The sequence below is a fragment of the Meles meles genome, chromosome 3 (genome assembly GCF_922984935.1).
Source record: "Meles meles chromosome 3, mMelMel3.1 paternal haplotype, whole genome shotgun sequence".
NCBI lineage: Eukaryota > Metazoa > Chordata > Mammalia > Carnivora > Mustelidae > Meles > Meles meles.
The window spans coordinates 133,950,262-133,971,201 of NC_060068.1; the positions used below are offsets into that span (position 1 = coordinate 133,950,262).

General features: G+C 42.5%; 1 protein-coding gene and 1 pseudogene across 6 annotated transcripts in view; one reads left to right on the forward strand and one right to left on the reverse strand.

The window, feature by feature from the left end:
• Positions 1 to 2,195: 2,195 nt before the first annotated feature.
• EBF1 (EBF transcription factor 1) overlaps positions 2,196 to 20,940 on the forward strand; it is a 387,643-nt gene continuing 368,898 nt past the window's right edge. For 4 of the 6 annotated variants that reach the window (XM_046001043.1, XM_046001040.1, XM_046001044.1 and 1 more), the window contains exons 1-5: positions 2,197 to 2,380; positions 4,506 to 4,662; positions 5,199 to 5,262; positions 5,899 to 5,954; positions 16,453 to 16,526. In XM_046001043.1, the coding sequence (XP_045856999.1) occupies positions 2,247 to 2,380; positions 4,506 to 4,662; positions 5,199 to 5,262; positions 5,899 to 5,954; positions 16,453 to 16,526 (485 nt within the window). In that variant the 5' untranslated portion in view covers positions 2,197 to 2,246. Of the gene's footprint in view, positions 2,381 to 4,505; positions 4,663 to 5,198; positions 5,263 to 5,898; positions 5,955 to 16,452; positions 16,527 to 20,940 lie in introns of all 6 variants that reach the window. The other 2 variants (XM_046001039.1, XM_046001042.1) reach the window with 1 other exon arrangement.
• On the reverse strand, positions 17,987 to 18,156 carry LOC123939435 (annotated as a pseudogene).

Below are 20,940 nucleotides of genomic sequence, written 5' to 3' on the forward strand. Positions count from 1 at the left end.
GATTTCTGGCAGAGAATTTCCCCTAAGGAGTCCTTAGCAGATTTGGCTGCAGTCAGGGAGTTCCTTTGAGGGCAATGAAACAGAAGTTCACCATGTGCTTATTAGAGGTTACAACCTGCTAAAAAATGATGGGGCACATTACCCAGAAACCTCCAGCTATTTTCTTTGCCAGCCACAAGCTTATATAAAGAAAGGTCTGAGGTAGGAGAGCATTTCTCCCTCCCTCTCTCCTACCCTTCTCCCCCACCTTCTTAACTCAATCTCTCGCTTTCTGGACAACTGGCAGGAGCAGAAGTTGGGGAGGGTTTGTTCAAGTCCCCCATTTTAACAGAAGGAATGAGGAAGAGAGAAATCCTACATCAAATAACCAAGTAATCAGAGAAGTTGTTGCTTTGGTAGTTACTCTAAAGAAAAAACCACCTTGGGACAAGGGTGAGGGGTTGGGAATTGAATCTGAATAAATTTTAAAATGCATCCCGATACAACTCCGTGACAGTATTGCATTCAGTCCACCGTTTACATATCCCGCGGATTACTCGAGATAGCTGAGCTTGTTGAGGATAGTTCCTAACACCGGCGGCCTCGGGACTAGCGACTGAGCGAGAACCATTGGTAAACCAGACTACGGGCAGAGTCCGGGTCCCCCTACTCCCTGGGGGACCCACAGAGCCTCGCTTGCCAGGGCCCAGGGTTCACCCACCTCTCCCGGCGTGGAGACAAGTGCCCTCGGCGATCTCCCGCCCCAATCTCGAGCACCCATTTTTCCACCCCACCACCCCCTCCTCAAAGCGAAGAGGTGGGCACCTGGGACACGCGTCCTGCTTTTCCTGCCCGGACTCTCCCGTCTCCTCTTTTGCCCCCGACGTCCCAGAACAGCGGAGCAGGACGCAGCATCAGCCCAGGGAGTGCGCAGTCCGTGCACCGCGAGCGCGCTCAGGGCGTGGCGAGGATGCTAAATGGACCGCAACGACCAGGATGCAGAACCCAGCTCAAATCCCCGAGAAAAATATCGCCCTTCCCTTGCGTCTGTTTCCCCTTTCCAGCCCGGGTCTGCCCAGCTTAGCCCAGCTTTTCCCCAGCATAGACGCCGGTGTTCAGCGATCCTTCGCTCGCCACTTTGCGAGGAACTTTGGCTAGCTCCCCTGCGCCACCCGGAGAGGGATGTTAATGAGGGAGCGTGGCCCGGCGCGGCGAGCCAGCAAGCTCTTTGAGCCACGATTGGCTGCAGCGAGGCGGAAGGATGACGTTATGCAAATGAAGGGGTAGGCCTGTGAGGCGCGAGCCCCGCCTCCTCCCTTTGGGGTTAGTGTGCCTGTGTTTAGCTCTGGGGAGAGTCAAACTGGATTCCATAGGGAAAGCCTGCAAATCACTTCTATTTTAGCAAGGAGAAAACAGAATCTCCATCCAGCAGGGTCCACCCCTCTCTCTTTCTCCCTCTCCTCTCTCTCTTTCTCTCTCTCTCTCTGTCTTTCCCTCCCCCCCTTCCTCTTTCCCTCTCTCCCCCCTTCCCCCCACCCCACTCTTCCTCTCTGGTGTATCTGTCTACGGCAACCAGCGTCCTCCTCATCTATACGCACTGAAAGGAAAGAAACATCTTTGGTTGGGAGAGAAGGAGGAAAAAGAGAGAGAGAGAGAGAGAGAGAGAGAGAGGAAAAAACTTGCCTGGTTGTGGAAAATGACACTTCAAGTAGCAAAGCCGGCAGCGCGAGTTGAGTCTATTGTTTCTTAAATTGCCATCAGGGCTTTTTTTTTTCTTCCTGCTTCTTCAAGTGAAGGGTACCTCTACAAAAGGAAACTCCAGCCCCTCCTGTCCTCCACCGGCCTGTGATCATTACAAAAAAAAAAAAAAAAAAAAAAAAAAAAAAGCAAAAAAAAAAAAAAAAAAGGCAAAAAAAAAAAAAAAAAAGCACCCAAACCAAAAATTAACCAACCAAACAACCCCCAACAGCCAAGCATACATCTCTATTTTTTTATTTTGGTCTTTTCGTTGGATTTTCCCTTCTTTTTTTTTTTTCTCCTTTTTTTTTTTTTTTTTTTTTTTTTTTGGTTATCGCTCAGTTTTGAGCGAAGGTTTACATTTTTTAAAAAATTTGCTTTCCAGCCCGCCTTGATCTTCCAGCACGAGTTCATCGTCTCAAAAAAAAAAAAAAAATCTCTGGCTGGCGTTTTTCTTTCCCTTTTTTTTTTTTTTTTTTTTTCAATATTTTCAAGGGGGAGGAGATTTTCCACAAGAAAAGGTTGTTTTCATGTTTGGGATTCAGGAAAGCATCCAACGGAGTGGAAGCAGCATGAAGGAAGAGCCGCTGGGCAGCGGCATGAACGCGGTGCGGACGTGGATGCAGGGCGCCGGGGTGCTGGACGCCAACACGGCGGCGCAGAGGTGGGTACCGCTCGGGGACCGCGGCCGGGGAGGCGAGCCCTAAGCAGAAGAGCCGGGAAGCGGTGGCGGCGGCCGCTGCGGGGCCGGGCGGTGCTGGAGAGTCCGCCGCTCGGCTCGGCTCGCCTCCGGGTCTCCGCGCTCCCTGGCCGCGCTGCCTTGGTCGCTTGCGGCCGGAGAGAGCCCGGAGCTGCCTGCGAGGAGCCCACGCTTTGCCGGCACTTTCCCCTGCTTCGCCTGTGACTGTTTTCATTTCGTTTTAAGCCAGAAGAGGCGTCTCACCAGCACGATGTTGGATATCTGTGTTTTTATGTGATTGCTCTTTCTTTCCCGCTGGCAGTCTTCTCTTTTTTCTTATTTTCCTTCTTTTCTTTCTTACTTCTTTTCTCTTCCTTTCTTGTCTTTCTTTTTTCTATCTTTCCTTCCTTTTCTTCCCTTCTTTCTAAACTTTTTTCCCTTCTCTTCTTCCTTTTCCTCCCTTCCTCTTCTTTCTTTCCTTCCTTCCTCCTCCTTCCTTTTTTCTTCCTTCTTCTTTACTTTCTTTCCTTTTCTCTTTTCCTTTCCTTCCTTCCCTCTCTTTCCTCTTTCTATCCTGGCTTTCTTCATTCTTTCCTTCTTCCCCTTCTTTCTTCACTCCTCTCCTCTCTACTCTTTCCCTTACCTCCCTTTCTCTCTTCGTGTATCTCTCCATGCCTCCCCAGAACCTTCTCTTAATTCTCTAGTCTGGTTCTCTGTCCCTCTTTCTCTACCTTTCAGTTTTTCTTGGTCCACCGGTAGAACAGCAACTCCCAACTTTAATTCTGACATTTCCGAAAAGGCTTCCTCACCCTCTGTCACCATGGTCCCTTACAGCCCCTCTCCCACTCAGTTCCTGAGATGTTAGACTGTGAGGCCTGGAGGCACTGCCCTTGGAAATTGACGTGGGGGAACTTTTCTGGGCACTCTTATCACCCTTTCCGGGGACTCCTAGTCCCAAGTGAGAAATGGTCTTTTTTTTTCCAGACCACCAGCTGGGCTTGGGGGAGTAGGAGATCTGGCGGCCACTAGCCCTATCCGACTCTGAGAGGGCGGAAGGGGAAAAAGGAAGATGACTAATTACCTCATCCTCATCTTCTCCGGGCAGGGGACAAGTGTCTGCAACACGGTTCCCAACCCCGCTGAGTACAAGGATGGGGGTGGTTGGTAGTGAGAGTGAGTTGGGTAACTGGCTGGAAGCGAAAGAGTGTATGTGTATGTGCGCGTGTGTGCGTGTGTGTGTGTGTGTGTGTGTGTGTGTGAGCGCGCCCTTGTGTTGGGCAGGTCAGGTTGTTAGTGGCCTCCCGGCGTCCCTGGCACCCGAGCCTCCAGTTCCCCGCGGGCGCGCTCAGTCGGCACCCCTGGTCTGTAGGATTTCTGGAATGAGTGTGAGGGTTTCTGTGGAGCGGCAAACTTTGTCAGAACAGGTCTTTAAAAACAAACACACACACACACACACACACACCAGTTCCATGTTCCACAGCGACCACCCCTGACAGCTTGACAGCTCTGGGTCCCCTACCCTCAGATACTTTTTCTCACTTGCTTTATTTGGGGAGGGGGCATGCGGTTTCCAGGGGCCGAGCGCGCGCGCTTGGCTGGGGCACTTGACGTTTCCTGGAGGATGGCTTCGGCTTCCAGAAGCTGAGCCTGTTCCTCATCCATCCTCACCTGCCCTCGAAGCCAAGGCGGGAGATTCGTGGGGGTGGCGGGGACCAATTCCCATGCTTTCCTCCCTCCAAATTGTAAACGACCAGCTGTATTCCGCGAACGCGGGTTCGCCTCATCCACCTCCACTTTGCTTTCTTCCCACGCAGCGCGTGTCAGGTCGGAGTAAATGCCTGCAGGGTTTTATCTCCTGCGCAAAACCCAAACAAAACTTTTCAGGGCTCTTCTGCGAGTTCGGGGGGCGCGCCTTGTGGATTGGACACGCGAGAACAGGCATGTCCCGCCGCCGGGTGGGCTCGGGGAGCCGGAGGGGGCGTGTAGGGCGCCCACTGGGTGTTCTGGGGGTAGAGGTTGATGTTTGAGGGTTCTCGCGTGTGTAAGGGGTGACAAAGTGTCGCGCGTCGGTGTCCAGCTTAGCCGTCTAACTCTGCGTCTTTGGCCGCAGCGGGGTGGGTCTGGCCCGGGCTCACTTTGAGAAGCAGCCGCCTTCCAATCTGCGGAAATCCAACTTCTTCCACTTCGTCCTGGCCCTCTACGACAGACAGGGCCAGCCCGTGGAGATCGAGAGGACAGCCTTTGTGGGGTTCGTGGAGAAGGAAAAAGTAAGTGGGCGCAGCGCCGCTGCCCCTCGCCCTGGCCGGGGAGCAGGCCCAGCCGCTTCGGGAGGCGCGCTCCTCGGCGAGTGCAAAGCTTCCGTAACACACTCCTGAGCGGGGTCCCCCAAGCCACTTCCCGTCCTGGGCGAACCCGGGCTCCTCATCCGTGAGGTTCTGCTCCAGAAAAGTTCGCGTGGGGCTCCAGAGCTGGAGAGAGGCGAGCCCGGCTTCGCACTCCAGAGTGAAGGGCGCCGGGGATGAACCCGCCCTCGATCGCGCGACCACGCGCGGCTCCTGCCTCTGCTGACCCAGGCCCGAGCCCCCAGGCCCCACGGAATTTTCTGGAAGGGAAGAGGGAGCAGTAAGGGTCGGGAGGGCGGCAGAGGGATCACAGTTGGCCGCAATTTCTGCTGCTCCCGGGCCGTCCGGTTTCCGGCCGGGGGTCCCATCTTCGGGAAAGTTGCCTCGAAGTGGGTCCACTCGCTCACGTCGACCTCTTTCCTGCGTCTCTTGTTGTGTCTTTGCGTCCTGCCGCAACCCAGGAAGCCAACAGCGAAAAGACCAATAACGGGATTCACTACCGGCTCCAGCTCCTCTACAGCAATGGTGAGGCTCCGGTCTGTTCCGCGCCGGCACCCCGGGGCCCTGGGTGAGGCAGGGTGCGCGGGAAGATCCAGGTGGACCAGAGCCCTGAGCACGCAGAGTCTCCCCCGGCCTCGGGGTGACCTGTCCTCTCCTAAATTTCGCCTGAGGAGGTTTCACCCGCGGAGGCCCTGAGTAGCCGGAAGGCGGCCGTAGCGGCCTCGAGCACACCTGGGGTCAGGTGTGGAGCCCCAGCCCTCAAAGGGCCAATTTCTTTCTTCCTCCCATTCCTAGAGCCTGTTTTCTTGGCTTAGCTCCGGCTCTAGGCCCAAAGTCCTTTGGGTTCAGGGGGCTCGAGCGACCGTGGCCTTGAGGGCTCCCGGAGAACGCGCGCGGAGGGGTTCCCTCCAAGAAGAAGGAGAGAAGCCAGGTGGGGGGTCCTGCCACATTCTCAGCTGCCATTTCTTGGGGACTGGCCCGTCTCCGGACACTGGGGAAAGTGGGGGTGGTGGTGTCCTGTCTGTGCTTCTCTGGGACAGTAGGCGTTGTGTAAGCCTTGGAGCCCCATTCTTTGTTTTTTTGTTTGTTTGTTTGTTTTGCGGCAGTTCCTCTCTCACTTAATTTTCCTTCGTTCCCCTATCCCCTTCCCCTCTCCCCCAGGGATAAGGACGGAGCAAGATTTCTACGTGCGCCTCATTGACTCCATGACCAAACAAGTAAGTTTCTGGATTTCGCGCCGCGGGGTGACTCCAGGGCCTCGAAATTTGGGGAACTCAAGAAGCTGGCTACTCCTTAGCGCGGGGTCTGGGGCTCAAACTCTCAAGGCCAGGGCGGACCTCAGACCTCATTCTAGCGCAGCCTAGAGCGAGGATACGCACCCTAGCGCCCACCTCGTGGGGAAGATGGCTCGAAGGCTCCTTCCCACCAAGGAAGACTCAGGCCTCTTGCATTAAGGCTACAGGTGCTGAGAGGCGAGAGTAAGTGCTGAACTTCCTTTGACCCGGCCGAGGAGCCCCAGGGGGCGCAAAAGGCGCCCTGGGACCTAGGCGTATAGTGGGCTGAACTTGTGAAACCCGAACCCTCCCAGCCACTCCTGGGAGATCTAGGGTGGGGAATGGTGTGGGGGGCCTAGGTATCTTACTCAGGAATGGTGACAGGAGCTGAGAGCGCCGATGACCCACACCAGAGATTTTTTTAAAAAGGAGGTCGTAGTGGTGGTATTGTTGGAAGAGGGAGCGACAATTGTTAGAGGATATTTTGCAAAATCCTCCTGCTTTTGCCTCCAAATTTGGCAAGAAGCCAGGCAGCATGAGTGAGCTTGTGGTCTTAAAGGTACATAGGCGGCATTTTCTTCAACTCTCCAACATGCGGGTGTCAAGCAGCGTACATTAAGGTTGAGTTATGGTTTAAAAGATACAATTATGAGCCGTATCAGAAAAGAGGCCTGACGTTTTAATGAGGCAAGGAGCCTTTATTTTTTTTTTAAATTTTAAGAAAAAGTTTAGTTTCAGAATTAAGTAGCTGGTTAGATAGTTGGAGGACTTAGTAACAAAAAAGAAGCCAACTTTATTGGGTGGGGGAAAGAAACTAGAACAAAGATCGAAGTTATACATTGTGTACTAACCACCAATTTAGTAAGAGGAATAAAACTTATTTGCTTGATTGCAAATTAGAAATAATTTTTCTTTAAAATAAGGAGGGTGATCTCCTTTCATAGATACTGACTTGGAAGTTTTCAAATTAGGGTATACATGCATATTTAAAAATTAATTTTAGATAAGCATGGCTTAAATATGTTCTACAAAACGCACATTCAGAAGATTTTGGAAGTTTTGAAATCTATTCAGTAAGAACCTTTCAGTAATAGCTGATTTTGCTTGTTAGTCTTGTATTTCATTTTGAACCAAGTAGAAAACATGAGGGTATGAAATGTAGTTTTAAAAAATAATTAATAAATACCTATTGAGGTCTGTTTCAAGTTATTTGCCTAAAATATTTGATCTTCTTGAAGATTCATTTCTTGGTTTATTAGTCAGAGTAAATGCACATTTGTACTTCCAATCTTGGTCTTATTTTTTTTTTATTCATTTTGATTATTGCATAGGATAATTCACTTTCATTTGGAAACATTGTATTATATAACAAAATTTTCTTCCCTATCACACAGAAACACAAAAGCCTGATTTCAGTAACTTTTTTTTTTTTTTTTACTGTATCAAAACAAAAATGTCCTAAGTGGAGTTTTGTTTTAAAAAAATTGTCTTTGATACCCTAGATACCTTTTCCTGCCATTCTCATCAGAGGAAAGAAAAGAGCAGAGGGGGAGGGGGAAAGTATGAACTGTAATACATATTACATATATCTTTATTAGAAATTACTTTTTAAAAGATAAAAAAATCCCCCACAAACCAGAATGTAATGCTTATCTGCTTGTGCAACATTGACCACTTAAATATTAAATTATAGGCAGCACTATGAAAGGAACAGTTGTGAGGAGTGCAAAATTAGGACATGTTTGAAGAGATTAACTACTTTCAAAACTTTTAGACCCCTTAAAGAAAAAGTGCCACCAAAAACTGATTTTCCCATTTTGAAATGAACTGATTTTACACAGTCTCATATGGTGGGGGAATAATTTTGATTTTTATAAAGCAATACATCAAAAATCATTTTACTAACAAGGTCATAGAGTTTAAGAAACACTACAGTTTAGGGCGTTCGTTGACTGCATGGTATTAGAAATTCTATCAGTTGTGAGTGGGAGACTAGTACAAGATGCAGTTTATTTTTAATAATAACCGGTTTGAGAAAGTCAATTGCCATGATGTGACATCTCACTGAAAGTTAAAATTATAAATGTATGCAATTACATATTTTGGTGGGGAGTGACCTGAGAAAGGTTTAAGTTACTATCTGAATTGATTCCAAAAATAATCAAGAGAAGATGTGTGTGGTTTTTTGTTTGTTTGTTTGTTTGTTTTTGAGACATACCTATTTGATTTCTTAGTAATTTTCTAATGCCTTCTGTGTAGGTTTCACTTTGAAAGGCAATCCCTGTCCATTATCTGTTTGTTTGTTGATTGTGTGCTGAAAGAGTTTAGGAAGTAGGTTAGATTCCTGTAGACATAGTTAATACAGTAGTCTTTAGAAAGCAGATCAGTGTGAAGAAACATAACTTTTCCTGGTTGTGACATAATTATTGTATTTTAGTCTTAATGAGTTAAACAGTGGTTTCTCAACTAGCTTGAGATTATTCTATGATAATTAACTACCAAGTCTGATTTATAGTTTCTTAAATTTTTATTTTTGTTACATATGCAGTGACCCTTTCAATCAGAAGTAAGGCTTGACATAAGCTGACTGATTAAATGATTACAATTTTTTTTCTTCATGAAATTCTTCCAGATAGACTCAGGATTTTGAGATTTAGAGTACAGAATAGAATAATATCAGTGATGTGATATGTTCTAATCACATCTTAAATTTTGGAGGGAATACCTAGCCACCATTCAAGTGTCTTCTCTAAGCTGTTTGTAACATTTTTTCTGTCAGAGATGCAGCTTTATGGGTTTGATGTCTTATCTTTGACTCAGAAGTTGGGGTTAAAACTCAAAGGGAATCTTTGGCAAGCAAAATCCAAACTATCTGTGCGCTCTCCGTTTACATAGGATGTTCCTCAACTTGGGTGGAGTTAGTAGCATTGAAATCAAACAGAAATGTACTTAATCAACCAAGATGTATTGGTATGACACAGTATTTCACACCTTTTCAAAGTGTCTCATTACACTATTTTGGGTAATGACTCTTAATTTTGGACTCAACCAAGAAAGAGAAGTTTTATTACAAGCGAATGTGGAAGGATCTGAGAGCCCCCTTATCCGTATGCCTCTCTCAAAACACAAGGGATATGATGATATTTAAGAAATTCGTCTACCAACTAGAAAATGAGAGGCTTGCTTTTGGAAAGGGTTGTTCAAAACCAAGTTTAGCTGGACTAAAAATAGGTTGTTTTTGTGTCATTGCTGTTTTTGGTATTCCATTAGTGAGCATGCAGAAAGGTCTGTAGGACCTAGAAGTTTATGGCTGTTGAGTTCAGAAACAATATCTACTGCAGAAGCTCAAATGAACCCAGTAGGGGAGGTCTGATGTTTAATGTCCCTCATTTAAGACTTTCATGTAGTATTTGAAATATGATTATGTTCCGTGATTGCTTCGGTGAGTTAACATTAAATAGTTAAAAAAAAAAGTCTTTAACCTATCTTCCCTCCTACCATCTTGCTTTTAAAAAAGTGACATTTTTATAATTGAAAGAGTACCACATTCCATAAAGTTATCAAAAGCAAAATACTCCTGTCTGCAGAGAGAAGCTCTTTTTTGGAAGGGGAAAAATAACAGTCACATAATCCTTGTCATGTATGGGTTTGAAGGTAGGTAGTATGGTGAGGGGACCCCAAAAAAAGGTCCAAGCTTAGCGGGTGGGGAGACCCAAAGTACAATGATCAGAAATGCTGTCCTCTTTCTCTTACAAGCTAGTCTTCTTTATATATTTGTTTTGATGTTCCTGGTACTTTAAGCTATTGATGCTAGCACATTTCTTCCTATTGATTGTTTCATTATATCCTGCCACAGCTACGTAGATTTTATTAACAACCCTTTCAGTTCATGGTTCTTCATTGGTAGATAAACACATTTTTAGTATATCAATAAGTTCCAGAGGAATTCACTCAGGCCAGCAGAAAGGCTCTTTCATACATTTGGGGAAACAAACAAACAAAAAAGGCAAGTTTCTAGTCAGGAGCCACATTTCAGCAGCTTTCTCTCTCCTTTGGTAACATGTCAAAAAGGCAGGTGATTTAAATTTCCTTGCACATAGAGGAATGAAGAAGTTTGGAATTTTTATGCATGATCAGGACCTGTGTTTGGGAAAATGTAAACTCATCACAGTGGAAAATGTGTTGTTTGGAGTCTGGGGGTGAAAACAAAGCTGATGGTTTTGGAGAGATTGCTGGAGCCAGATGGCCTAGTACTTCCCCAGTCTGGCGGTCCAACTGCTCCCTCCTGGATAATATACAGCCATTTGTTCGGGGATATTTACGCTAGAGCTGTTTCCATGTGAATGTTTGAACAGCATTAAAAACGAACATATTAGTAGTGATGCATTTATCGAACTCCTATGACTACACCAATAGTCTGTTCTTATGTTTTGACTTACATTGCTGAGAGGAATGAAGGAGTGCTTGGATGTTGGTGAATTGTTTATATAGTTGTTGAGCAAGAATGAATTGGTCTCAGTGAGTAATTAAAGCATGTAAGCATTTGGAATCAAACTAATGGAAATAATGATAGCACCTACCTTGAAGCTCTTTTGTGACAATTAAATGGACTCCTACATGTAAAATGCTTAGAATAGTGACTGGCACATATTAAGTGCTTAATACGTTAGCTGCTTTTATTATTTTATTATAATTATTATTGTCCCATCGGGTTCACAAAGCCAGCTGTATCTACTAATATAGATGTACATGTAGTTATTATATGAGCGAAGTATCTCTTACTACTGTTAGAAAAAGAATTACAATGTGGGATTGTTAGAATGATTCAGTTTTTATCCTGGTGCTTGAATAATATAACGCAATTTGTTTCTTTGAGTCATTAAAGATGTACTCTAAAGCTAACTGCTTTCAATACACATTCTCTTTTTATTCAGGGCTGTGATGTAACTGAACAGCACTGAATATGATATCATTCCTTTGCAACTTTCCTAATTCAGTTCTGAAAACAGGCCTTCTTAGCTGCTAAGCTGAAATTACATCTTTATAATTTGTTCACCAGTAGCCCAGCCGCTAATTGAAGCAAAATAATTTTTTATTTTATCCCGCTTTTAATGTTGGATTGCTGTTTGACACAATTGTTTATGAAATGTCAGATTTGTAGGGTTTTCTTTGGCACAGGTTAATTTTTAACTAGGGCTCCTTCACCTACCGGAAATTTCTGGAATCACATAAGCTAGCACTTTTTTTTTTTTTTTAAATGACAAGCATATAACTTGGTGGTCGAATGCAGTGATTAATATTCTAGTACATTGATATTGTAGGTGTTCATATTATTTTTTGATTCATTCTGATTCTTGGTAATTTGCTACCAAAGGCTTGTTGACAGTCTGTATTAGAAGACGTTTTACTTCTGGTTGAAGGAGGTACTTTGTACATTCATGAACTTATTCTTGAAGGTGATAAATTAGGTTTCGCCTTTATTTTGTATGTAGAAAAAGAAGTAACATATTTTCAAGGGTACTGCTTTTACTTAAGTGGAAAATGAGGAGTTTTTGTTAGTTATGGATAACCCATCTCTCTTTCCTTTTTCTCTTTCTTTCCCTCTTTTTTCTTTCTTTTTTCCTTCCCTCTCTCCCTCCTGCCCTCCTTTTCTCTGTCTCCCTCTTTCCTTCTTCCCTCTCTCCCTCCCTCCCTCCGTCCATTCTTGCCTTCCTTCCTTCCTATGACAAGTTTCCTAATGTTTGGTTATAAACCAAAGAGTCTTCTAATGAAAACATTTGTTCCGAAAACCCTTTCAGATTTTGAAGAACCGAAGTCAAACTATTTTCCTTGCCCTCTTTATTTTGGCTAAGACCATAAAGAGTTAAAACTATTAGAAGAGTAAACAAAGAAAAGCCATGCTCAATTCTCTGTATTTCCTTTGGCATCCTATTGTAGTGTGATCTTGGTGCATGTTCACTGTGTGTTTTTCTGTCTTTTCTGTGTGGTTTTCATCCATAGTAAGTTTCAATTAACTTTTAAGACCCAGTGATATTTTAGAAAAGCAGTGATGAACCACACTTTACAAGATGCCATCTAAAACAGTGGTCACTGAGGCAGATTTTCTTGATAGATTGATTTATTCCTTTTTGAAGACCAGTATAGGTGGATTTAAAATTGTGCATTTGAAATTGATGGCGTTTTATTCTCAGTGTAAAACTTCAGCTACTGCTGTTGCATTAGGGTATGTAAGTTTAAGAATTCCTATTTTTCCCCTCATTTTTGTTAATTCTAAAAAATTATTCTGGAAAAAACCCTTAATCTGATAACCAATGGAGAGATTTCGATATTTTCTTTGCGCTTATGAGGAGAGGCCATTAAGGAAAGAGAGGCTAGTATATCAGGAAACTAAGTCTGCTCCACATAGGTCAAGTTGTGACTACTTTTTTTTTTTTATCAATTTCACTAGGTTTTTAAAGTTGAGATGAAATTAGGGCTGTGTATTCTTTTAGCTTTCTTCCTGCACAAGTACTCCTGCCACCTTCAGGGATATAATTGGCATTGGCAGAATTAAGGTCCATATTGTTTTATGCTTGATATTGTATTTTTTATTTCTTAGGTTAAAATCTGAACTTGCTTTGGCATCAATTCATTTATTTAAATAACGTATTTTATATGTTTTCTCTCCCCCGCCTGCCCATGTCTGTAACAGTCCTCCGGTTCTTACTCCTGATAAACACATTGATTTATTTAAGCCACTGTTGTCTTTGTCGCTCTCACAGCAGACTACCTTCCTCACAGTGAGCAGACGCATGATTTACTAGGGAGGATGAAAATAAGCCTTCTTCTTGGTGTTCCATTGTCTGGGCCCTAAACCAGCTGTCTATTAAAATGGTTTCACTTAAACTAGTCAATGCTGTTTATATGCTTCTGTGATCTTCCAGCTGATCCTGTCTCAGGGAGCTTTATTCACACCGCACAGAGGCCCATATTTAAATTAGTAAGAAAAGCAGAAACTTCTAAGTTGGCCTTAGAAGATCTCTTTCCTTTTAGGCTTCAAGTCTGGGTTTGCTGAACTGTGAAGCCATCTTGACGAGTGTATGAGATTTGCACGGTAGAAAACGGATGGGAGGCCATTGGTTGTGTGTGTAAGCTGGACGGCGATCTTTGGGACATTTTTAAAAAGTCTGTTTTATTGTGGACACTCTTCTTCAGAGATATTCAGCAAAATAATTTTATCATATTTCCCCATCTTGGATTTCAACGGAATGTTGATTTCTTGGCCCATATCTTTTATGTGATTGTGTGTGTGTGTGTGTGTTTTAAGAAGGATTTTCAGTAACAAATACTGCATTGGTGAGGTTGGAGGTAGATCTGCCTGTGACCAAGGTCTACTCTGGAGCTCATTCTGTTGCACTGAGGTTCTAGCTTACTATATTCCTAGGATTTTAGTTCTACTTCATAGGAGAGTCAAAAGATTCCCAGTTTCTCTTGCTTTTATTTTAGAAGTCACAGAAGTAGCCCTTCTTTCTCTGTGTGTATGTGCTAAAAAGTATTGTTCTGTTGGGGCCTCAAAAATAGGGATAGCAGAAACTTTAGGCATCCACTTCTCTCCAGAATTCCCAACTATTTCTGAGCAAATCCAAACTCATGCTTTTATTTTTCTGTGCTTGATTTAGAGAAGGAGTCTCCTTTTTGACTGCTGCCTGAGGGAAATGGCAGTTTAGCATTTGGTGAAGAGATCTGTTACAGAGGTCCTGGGCCTTACCCAAATGATATGTGGTGACTAAAGATAAAAGCTTGGGATCCCTGGGCATCCTTGGATCATCTCCTGTTTAGAGGAGTCGTGAGAATATCTGCATTGTGACATATCTTTCATTGACTATCATCATGGATCCACTGATTTCGGTGGAACCAGCAGCCTCAAAAAAATAATATCATCTAGAAAGAATCAGAGTGAGAAGGCATGATGCAACTGATACACATTCCTCTTAAAAAAACAAACTAAACAAAACACTTATTTTTTTACAGGAAAGACAACCCTACCAATATCTGTGAATATATTTACCATGTTACTTGTATTAGTTTAGCATGACAAAAAACTGAAGTTGAAACAGAGGTTATCAGGGATATTAAGAGAATGTCCAAAACATGTAGTGATAATAGGATATCACAAAAACGCATGATTAGAATTTTTTAGCACCATATTTGGGACCTAATCTATTACTTATAGTGTTCCTTTGATTTCAACAATGATCTCAATAAATAAAGCAGACAGATATAATTTTTGGTTTTCAAAATGTTTTCTATTTACTTGAAACATTTTCTTGAATAAAGCAACTTCTTGGGTATTTGAAAATGTCTTTTAAGAATACAGGAAAGAATCATTTGTGTAGTCTTAAACTAGTGGATGAAAATTTTAGGGATAATATGATATTACTATAATGCAGATTATCTCTCCATAGGAGAGTTATGAATTACATAAAGTAAAGTAGAAACTTCACAGGGGGAGATCTGGTTGATGATCTCTGGTGGATGGCAGGCACCACTTTCACCAAATGGTCAGAGCTTACTGCCTGTAGTGGATGTAGCTGACAGTGAGATTTGATACACTGAGAAGAACTCAGAATCACATCTGTGGTATTCTGGCCCTGAATTGTGTAACTTCAGTCTAAGTCCAAGGAAACATTAGACAAACCCAAACTGAGGATATTCTACAAAAGACCTGACTTGTATTCTTTAACAATGTCAATATCATGAACTACAGACTCAGGAATGTTCTGTATTAAAGGAGACATGATGACTGAATGCAATGATTGATATTGGATTTATAAAATTTTTATTTATTTATTTATTGCTGTGAAGGACATTATTGGGTAATTGGTGAATTTCAATAAAGTCTATAGATTAGATTATTGTATAGTGCTACTTTTCTAATTCAGATAATTGTACTGTGGTTAAGGAAGAGAATTCTTTGTTTTAAGGAAATACATGCTGAAATATTTAGAGTATGTCTGCAGTTCACTTAAAATGGTTCAGGAAAAAATGGAAAAGAATAAGCAGATTTAGTAAAGTGTAAACATTTGAGGAATGTGTTTAAAGACTATCTTGTAATTTTTTATATATTCTTGCAACTTTTCTATAACTCTAAAACTATGTCAAAATAAAACATTAAAAAATACAGAGTTATGGAAGGCTAACCATAAAAAATGGTTTTGAAGGGCCAGTGGTAGGGAAAGGTTTTCTCCTTATACAAGTACTTTACATCATGTTTTTATTTGTTGCAATTTTTGTTCGGTAATGGAATTAGTTCTCATATGTAGAGCCTGGCCTAGGGTCTGTACACACTGTGTCTTAAGCTGTCTTGAGTCCCAGGTTTATAAACAAAGCACATTAGAGCCAAATACAAGTTAGTTACTGCAGCATTTCTGTGTACTAAATAAGGATAGTCTCTGGTTCATTTAAATAGTTTTGTCACCAAGAAATTGAGAGTTATCTGAATGTGTGAAAATAATTTTATTAATAATTTGAAGCTGTGTTTGTATTATGCAGTGATACAGTGTTAAATTAGTTAAAATGTATCCTGAGGTAGAGCACTGCTCTGCCAATGGCTGTGTTTTTCTTTGGCCCAGGTATTAACGTGTCGATTTTCCAGGAAGCTGCCGTTTCAGGGAAACTTCAGGGTGATTTTAAGCAAAATGTTTGTATGCACATTACTGAAAACAGACAAAGACGTATTGGCTGATGAGGTGGTTTGGAGTCCAAATTTTGGGAGTCACATGTAATTCCTCTCAGTTTGGGGAGATCTCTCTATGGCTTAAGCCCACACACACAGCATATGCCGGCGCGTATTACTGTTTGGGTGGGTGTACACCCTGGAGAGCACATGTTTTCAGCCTGTAGGCGGGAGGAAGGATTTTCCCTGATTGATGAATCATCTCAAAGAAGACACAGTTAGTGAACGGACTCATTAAGCATACCCCCACTTGTTTTCTGCTACTCATCTCTAGAACACTAAATGTTGGGGCTGGAAGTAGTAAAATGAAGTGACGAATGCATATTTAAAAGTCAGATCCACGTGCTTTTCTATATTTTAAATCACTAGCATCTGAATCTGCTAAATAAATCTTCTGGGTTTTTCTTCCTCATTGATTAGATTCATGTTATTCTGAATTGAAAGGAGAATTGTGGTTGTCTTGACAACAGAAGTTCATCTCACACACTGATCCAGAGGTGTGTGTCATAAGAATGTGGTTGATGGGACAGAGAGGAACATATGCCCTCTACCCGATGTGGGTTGATCCTTAGCAATGTATCTTGAAGCAGTCAGCTCTGTGAGGTCTTGGGCTCCCAAGAGCTAACTGGCCCTCAGCAATGTTGAAGTGCTCAAACCCTCAATTGCGAGAATTTGTTCTCTGGTACTTGGTTCCATTTTTAGCTCAAATCATGCCTTTGTTTACAGGCCATAGTGTATGAAGGCCAAGACAAGAACCCAGAAATGTGCCGAGTCTTGCTCACACACGAGATCATGTGCAGGTAAGAAATACCTTGCTCTCTTCCTTTAATTAGCAAAGAGAAGGTGAATTTATAATCTCAAAGCCAGGTGAGCTCAGATCGACTGTTGGGTATACATTTATCTTACTTCTATTAGACAATCTAAAAAGGAGTATTTGGCAGTAAGGCTCACAGACATCTCAGTGGTTCTTGATTATTTATTAGATTTCATCCTGAAAGACGTACATTTGCATTTTGATATCACACTTTTAATGGCCACAAAACAGAGCCCTCCCCTTCTTCCTTTCAATCGAATAAAATACAATATATCCTTTTATTGTTAATGTATGTGCTCAACTACATTGCTAGTAAAATGAGTAAGAGTTCTACTGATGTCAACAGAAGCCTCTGGATACGATGTGAATGTTATAGTTCCCCTTTTTATTTCTGCCACTTAAAAATGTGACCATCAGTACAAAGGCATCATTCCTCCTTAAACTGAGTGTGGGTTTCCCCCTTCCCTTGTCTTTGATCTCTCAATTTTAGTTACCCAGTATGTAATTGTGACGATGTAGCTAATGTTTCTCCATAGCAGTGAGCTTTTGGAAGGATGGCAAATGTTTACACCTGAAAGTTATAAAAATTCATCTCATCCACAAACGAGTGTATTTATTTTGCCTGTAATCAGACGCAAGCCACATTGGAAAACAAGCCAGCAGACCAAATTCCCTTTCATGGCCACAGCCAGTCCTCCACATGTGAGAGAGTAGGCCAGAGGACAGCCTTTAAACTTGCAGTATAGGATTCTTATTCTTTCTAGAATAACACCTGATATATTCTAGTAATTGGATAAAGCATGAAGATGCCACTATGCATCAGGGAAAGGCTACTAATTGCTTTGTTAGCCATGCAGGCTTTCCCTGGCACAAAGCAGGCTTGGCTCCTGACTATTACTGACCAGTCGTTTACTGACCAGGCTTCTGCTGCCACTTCTGCGTGGGTGGGCTTTATTTGCTGCTCCTGGACTTGTGGGGAAAGCAATCTTTAAACTCCACAGGTGGGAATAAAATAAAAAGGGCTTAATGTATTTTCTTTGGGAAATCTCAAATATTAACTTCTATATCTGTAGTTATGTATGTCTATAAAATTTTCTTTTTTTTATTTTTAAAAAGTAGACTTTTTAAAAAAAATTTATTTATTTATTTATTTATTTATTTGACAGACAGAGATCACAAGCAGGCAGAGAGGCAGGCAGAGAGAGAGAGAGGAAGCCGGCTCCCTGCTCAGAGAGCCCGATGCGGCCTCGATCCCAGGACCCTGAGATCATGACCTGAGCTGAAGGCAGAGGCTTAACCCACTGAGCCACCCAGGTGCCCCTAAAAAGTAGACTTTTAATAGAGTATTCTAAATTCCTCAGGAGTTTCACAGGTTTTCACTTCAGTGATTTGTAAAACTTGGTAATTATCCCACAAACAGATAGCCTTTCCTTACCTTTAAAACCGTAGCAGAAAATACAGTCATCAGTTTCTTGGAAGATATTATTAGGCAAGAATTAGTGTACTGTATACATCGATCGTACTATTAAAGCTGAGTTATACTTTCCAGAATTAATTAGCAATAATCGCGCCTCGGATAAACCTCATTGGCTACGATACTGCCACTGCGCAAAGCTTATACTTTCCAGAATTAAATGGGTAAAATCATTTTGAAAAGCATTAAAAAAAAGACCTCCTTTGTATTATTATTTTTCTGATCATATCCCTTATTTTAGCTTCCCGCAATTAGCATGTCATTAGAATGAATTTTCCATGTTCTATTACATGGGATTCTAGCAAATAGGGGACAGGCAGGAAGATGGATCTCGAACAATAGGCCAACTAATGTCTATGTATCATAGATTTGCAGCTCATATCTGTACATGTTTGGACTATGCTAGAAATAATTCTATTCTTGAAATACTTAAAGATATATTATGCCTTTCACACACAATCCTACACCCTATTAACGCAGTTTATATTTTTTCTTGTTCTTAAAATTCATTGGTCCAAAGTATTTTATTATGCCGGTTGGTGTGCTTTACTGCTGACGTTCTTTCTATTTTCCAGAAACATAAAAATAGCAAAAATAAAATTCTCAAGCCACTGAAGGCAAATGATGATGTTTGTACTGTGTGGCTAAGAGGGAAAAGCCATATTCAAAATGTCATCCTGCTAATGTTACAGATTACGGTTTTTCCTGGCTGCCTGTAGATGTGTAAGGGGTACTGTTTGTTTACCAGGCCGCCATGACCCTATCACACAAACCTGTCATCTATTGTGTGGCTAACAGTCTTTTAAATTGCAAATCTGATGCTCTTTAGGGGGCTTCAGGAAAAAAATTCTCACTTTCCTCACCATCCTATTTCTCTTGATTTCTTGCCTGTTGTAAGTGGAAGTTGGGATGTGCTGAATTTGCACCAGGGGTGCAAATGCAGGCTCAATTATAAGCATAAAATTAGAGTCTGTTCACCATTAATCAGCCTGGCTAATTGCTATGCACCACCATTAGCCATATGGTGTGAAAGACAGCTTGCTCTCCCCAAGATGAAATTTCTTCATTGCAGACATGAAATAGTGAGGGCCCTGGATTTTAAAATAGCTTGTTTTAGATATTTAATTTCTAAACAACTTTCTGCAGTGCCTTCTATCAAGGCTAACGGCACAATAAAACTTTGCATTTATGTCACAAAAGCTGTATATTTATAGTACATTGGAGCTATGGTAAAGGAGACACAGAGAATTTAGATCGACAAGAAAGGGCTTGGATGATTCTGTTTTGTTGCATGCAATGAAAAAAGAAAAATAAAAAAAATCTGAAAAACACTAGGGGGCTGTGTCTCATTTGGTTGCAAATTAAAAAAAAAAATTATTTTATTCTGTTGAGATGTTAACCCCATTCCATGAGCTGGCTAAAGGACTTATGACCCTTGGATTGTAATTACTGTCTCTCTGAGGCAAAATCTCTTTGACTTGATGGTACGCAACTCTTTTGTGGAATTCTGGGAAGGTTTCTGCATTTTTGGTGAATTGGGATCTACCATACAGATTATCATTATATTTTGCTAATACTTAGTTGTTAAATTCTTTAAAAAATATGCCACCCAAAGGATTTTTTAAAGCGGGAGTCCATAGGGATTTGATTATACTGCGTCTCAACGTCCTATGTTTAAATGTAAATGGAAAATAGGACCTATGCTTGGTAGGGAAGCCCTAGTCCTCAACCCCCCCAGGCAGGCCAAAGTCAATTTTCTCCCTTTCCAGTGCACGGGATGGTTGCAGGGGATGGGTGCTCTGTTTAGGAAAGCATTCTTTTTCTATTATCAGTGCCCAGCCTCTTGTGGGACCATGAGTTCCCAGGGCAAGCTCAGGGCAACCTCTTGAAATAGTCTGTTCTTTCTTCCTCTTTTGCTGGCTTGTTCTGATTTTGTCCTTCAGATTTCTACTTAAGCATGTTTTTTTTTCAGGAAAGTGTCCATGGCCCTTGGCCTGAGTTCTGTCTCCTTGTTATGCACTCCTGTTATATCTCATGCTTTTCCTTCATAACAGTTGGCACATTGTAACTGTGTGTCCAGGTCCTGTCCTGCTTTGCTGAACAAAGAGCTCCTCGAAGGCAGAGAAGTCTCTCAGCTTTCGTCTCTGCTTTAGATGTCCCATGTGTGAAGTGGGGGGAAATGTTACTTCTCACATAGGGTAGTTGTTAAGATTAAATGCTATAATCCCCATAAATACTTATCACGGTGCCTGACACATGGTAAGTACCGAGTGTCTATTGTTATTCATGATAGAAGAGCAGTAGTATTTGTTGTAACACCAGTGGAAACAGAAGTAGTAGTACTAGTAACAGCTCTATCTGCTGTGTCTAACTAAGTACCTGGTACATAGCTGTTCAGAGTGCAAGATGGTAAGAGAACATTGGAGGGAAGTGAAGTGCCTACTACAGCATTGACATACTTTGTTCATTGGAAGTATGGTGGTTAAGGATATTTTCATTCATTCTCATAGCACCTACTGTGTGCAAAGCACTGTGGAATGCAGAGCCAAGGGACTGGTCCTGTAGTAGTGGAGGTTATAGGTTAGCCTGGGAGAGGACACCTGTCCGCAGATGACCAGACTGCACAGTCTGTGATGAGGGGTGAAGCAAAGGACTGTGGCTATTCAGAGAAGGGAGGACATACATGAAGGAGAGTGGTGGCCACAGGAATGAGGAGGGTGAGATAGGACAGGAATTGTAGAGGGTGTATGAAGAAGTGTTTGGGCCCATTTGTTGGTGGTCTGGTAGGATTTCTGTGGGGAGAGAGGGTTGCAGATAGGTGGGCTAAGGCCTGGAGCTGGGAAAAGAGTCAGGGTAAAAGATAACTGGCATCAGAAATGTCTTTTCCCAAAGGTAGAGTTGAAGTTATGGGCTTACATGGGACTGG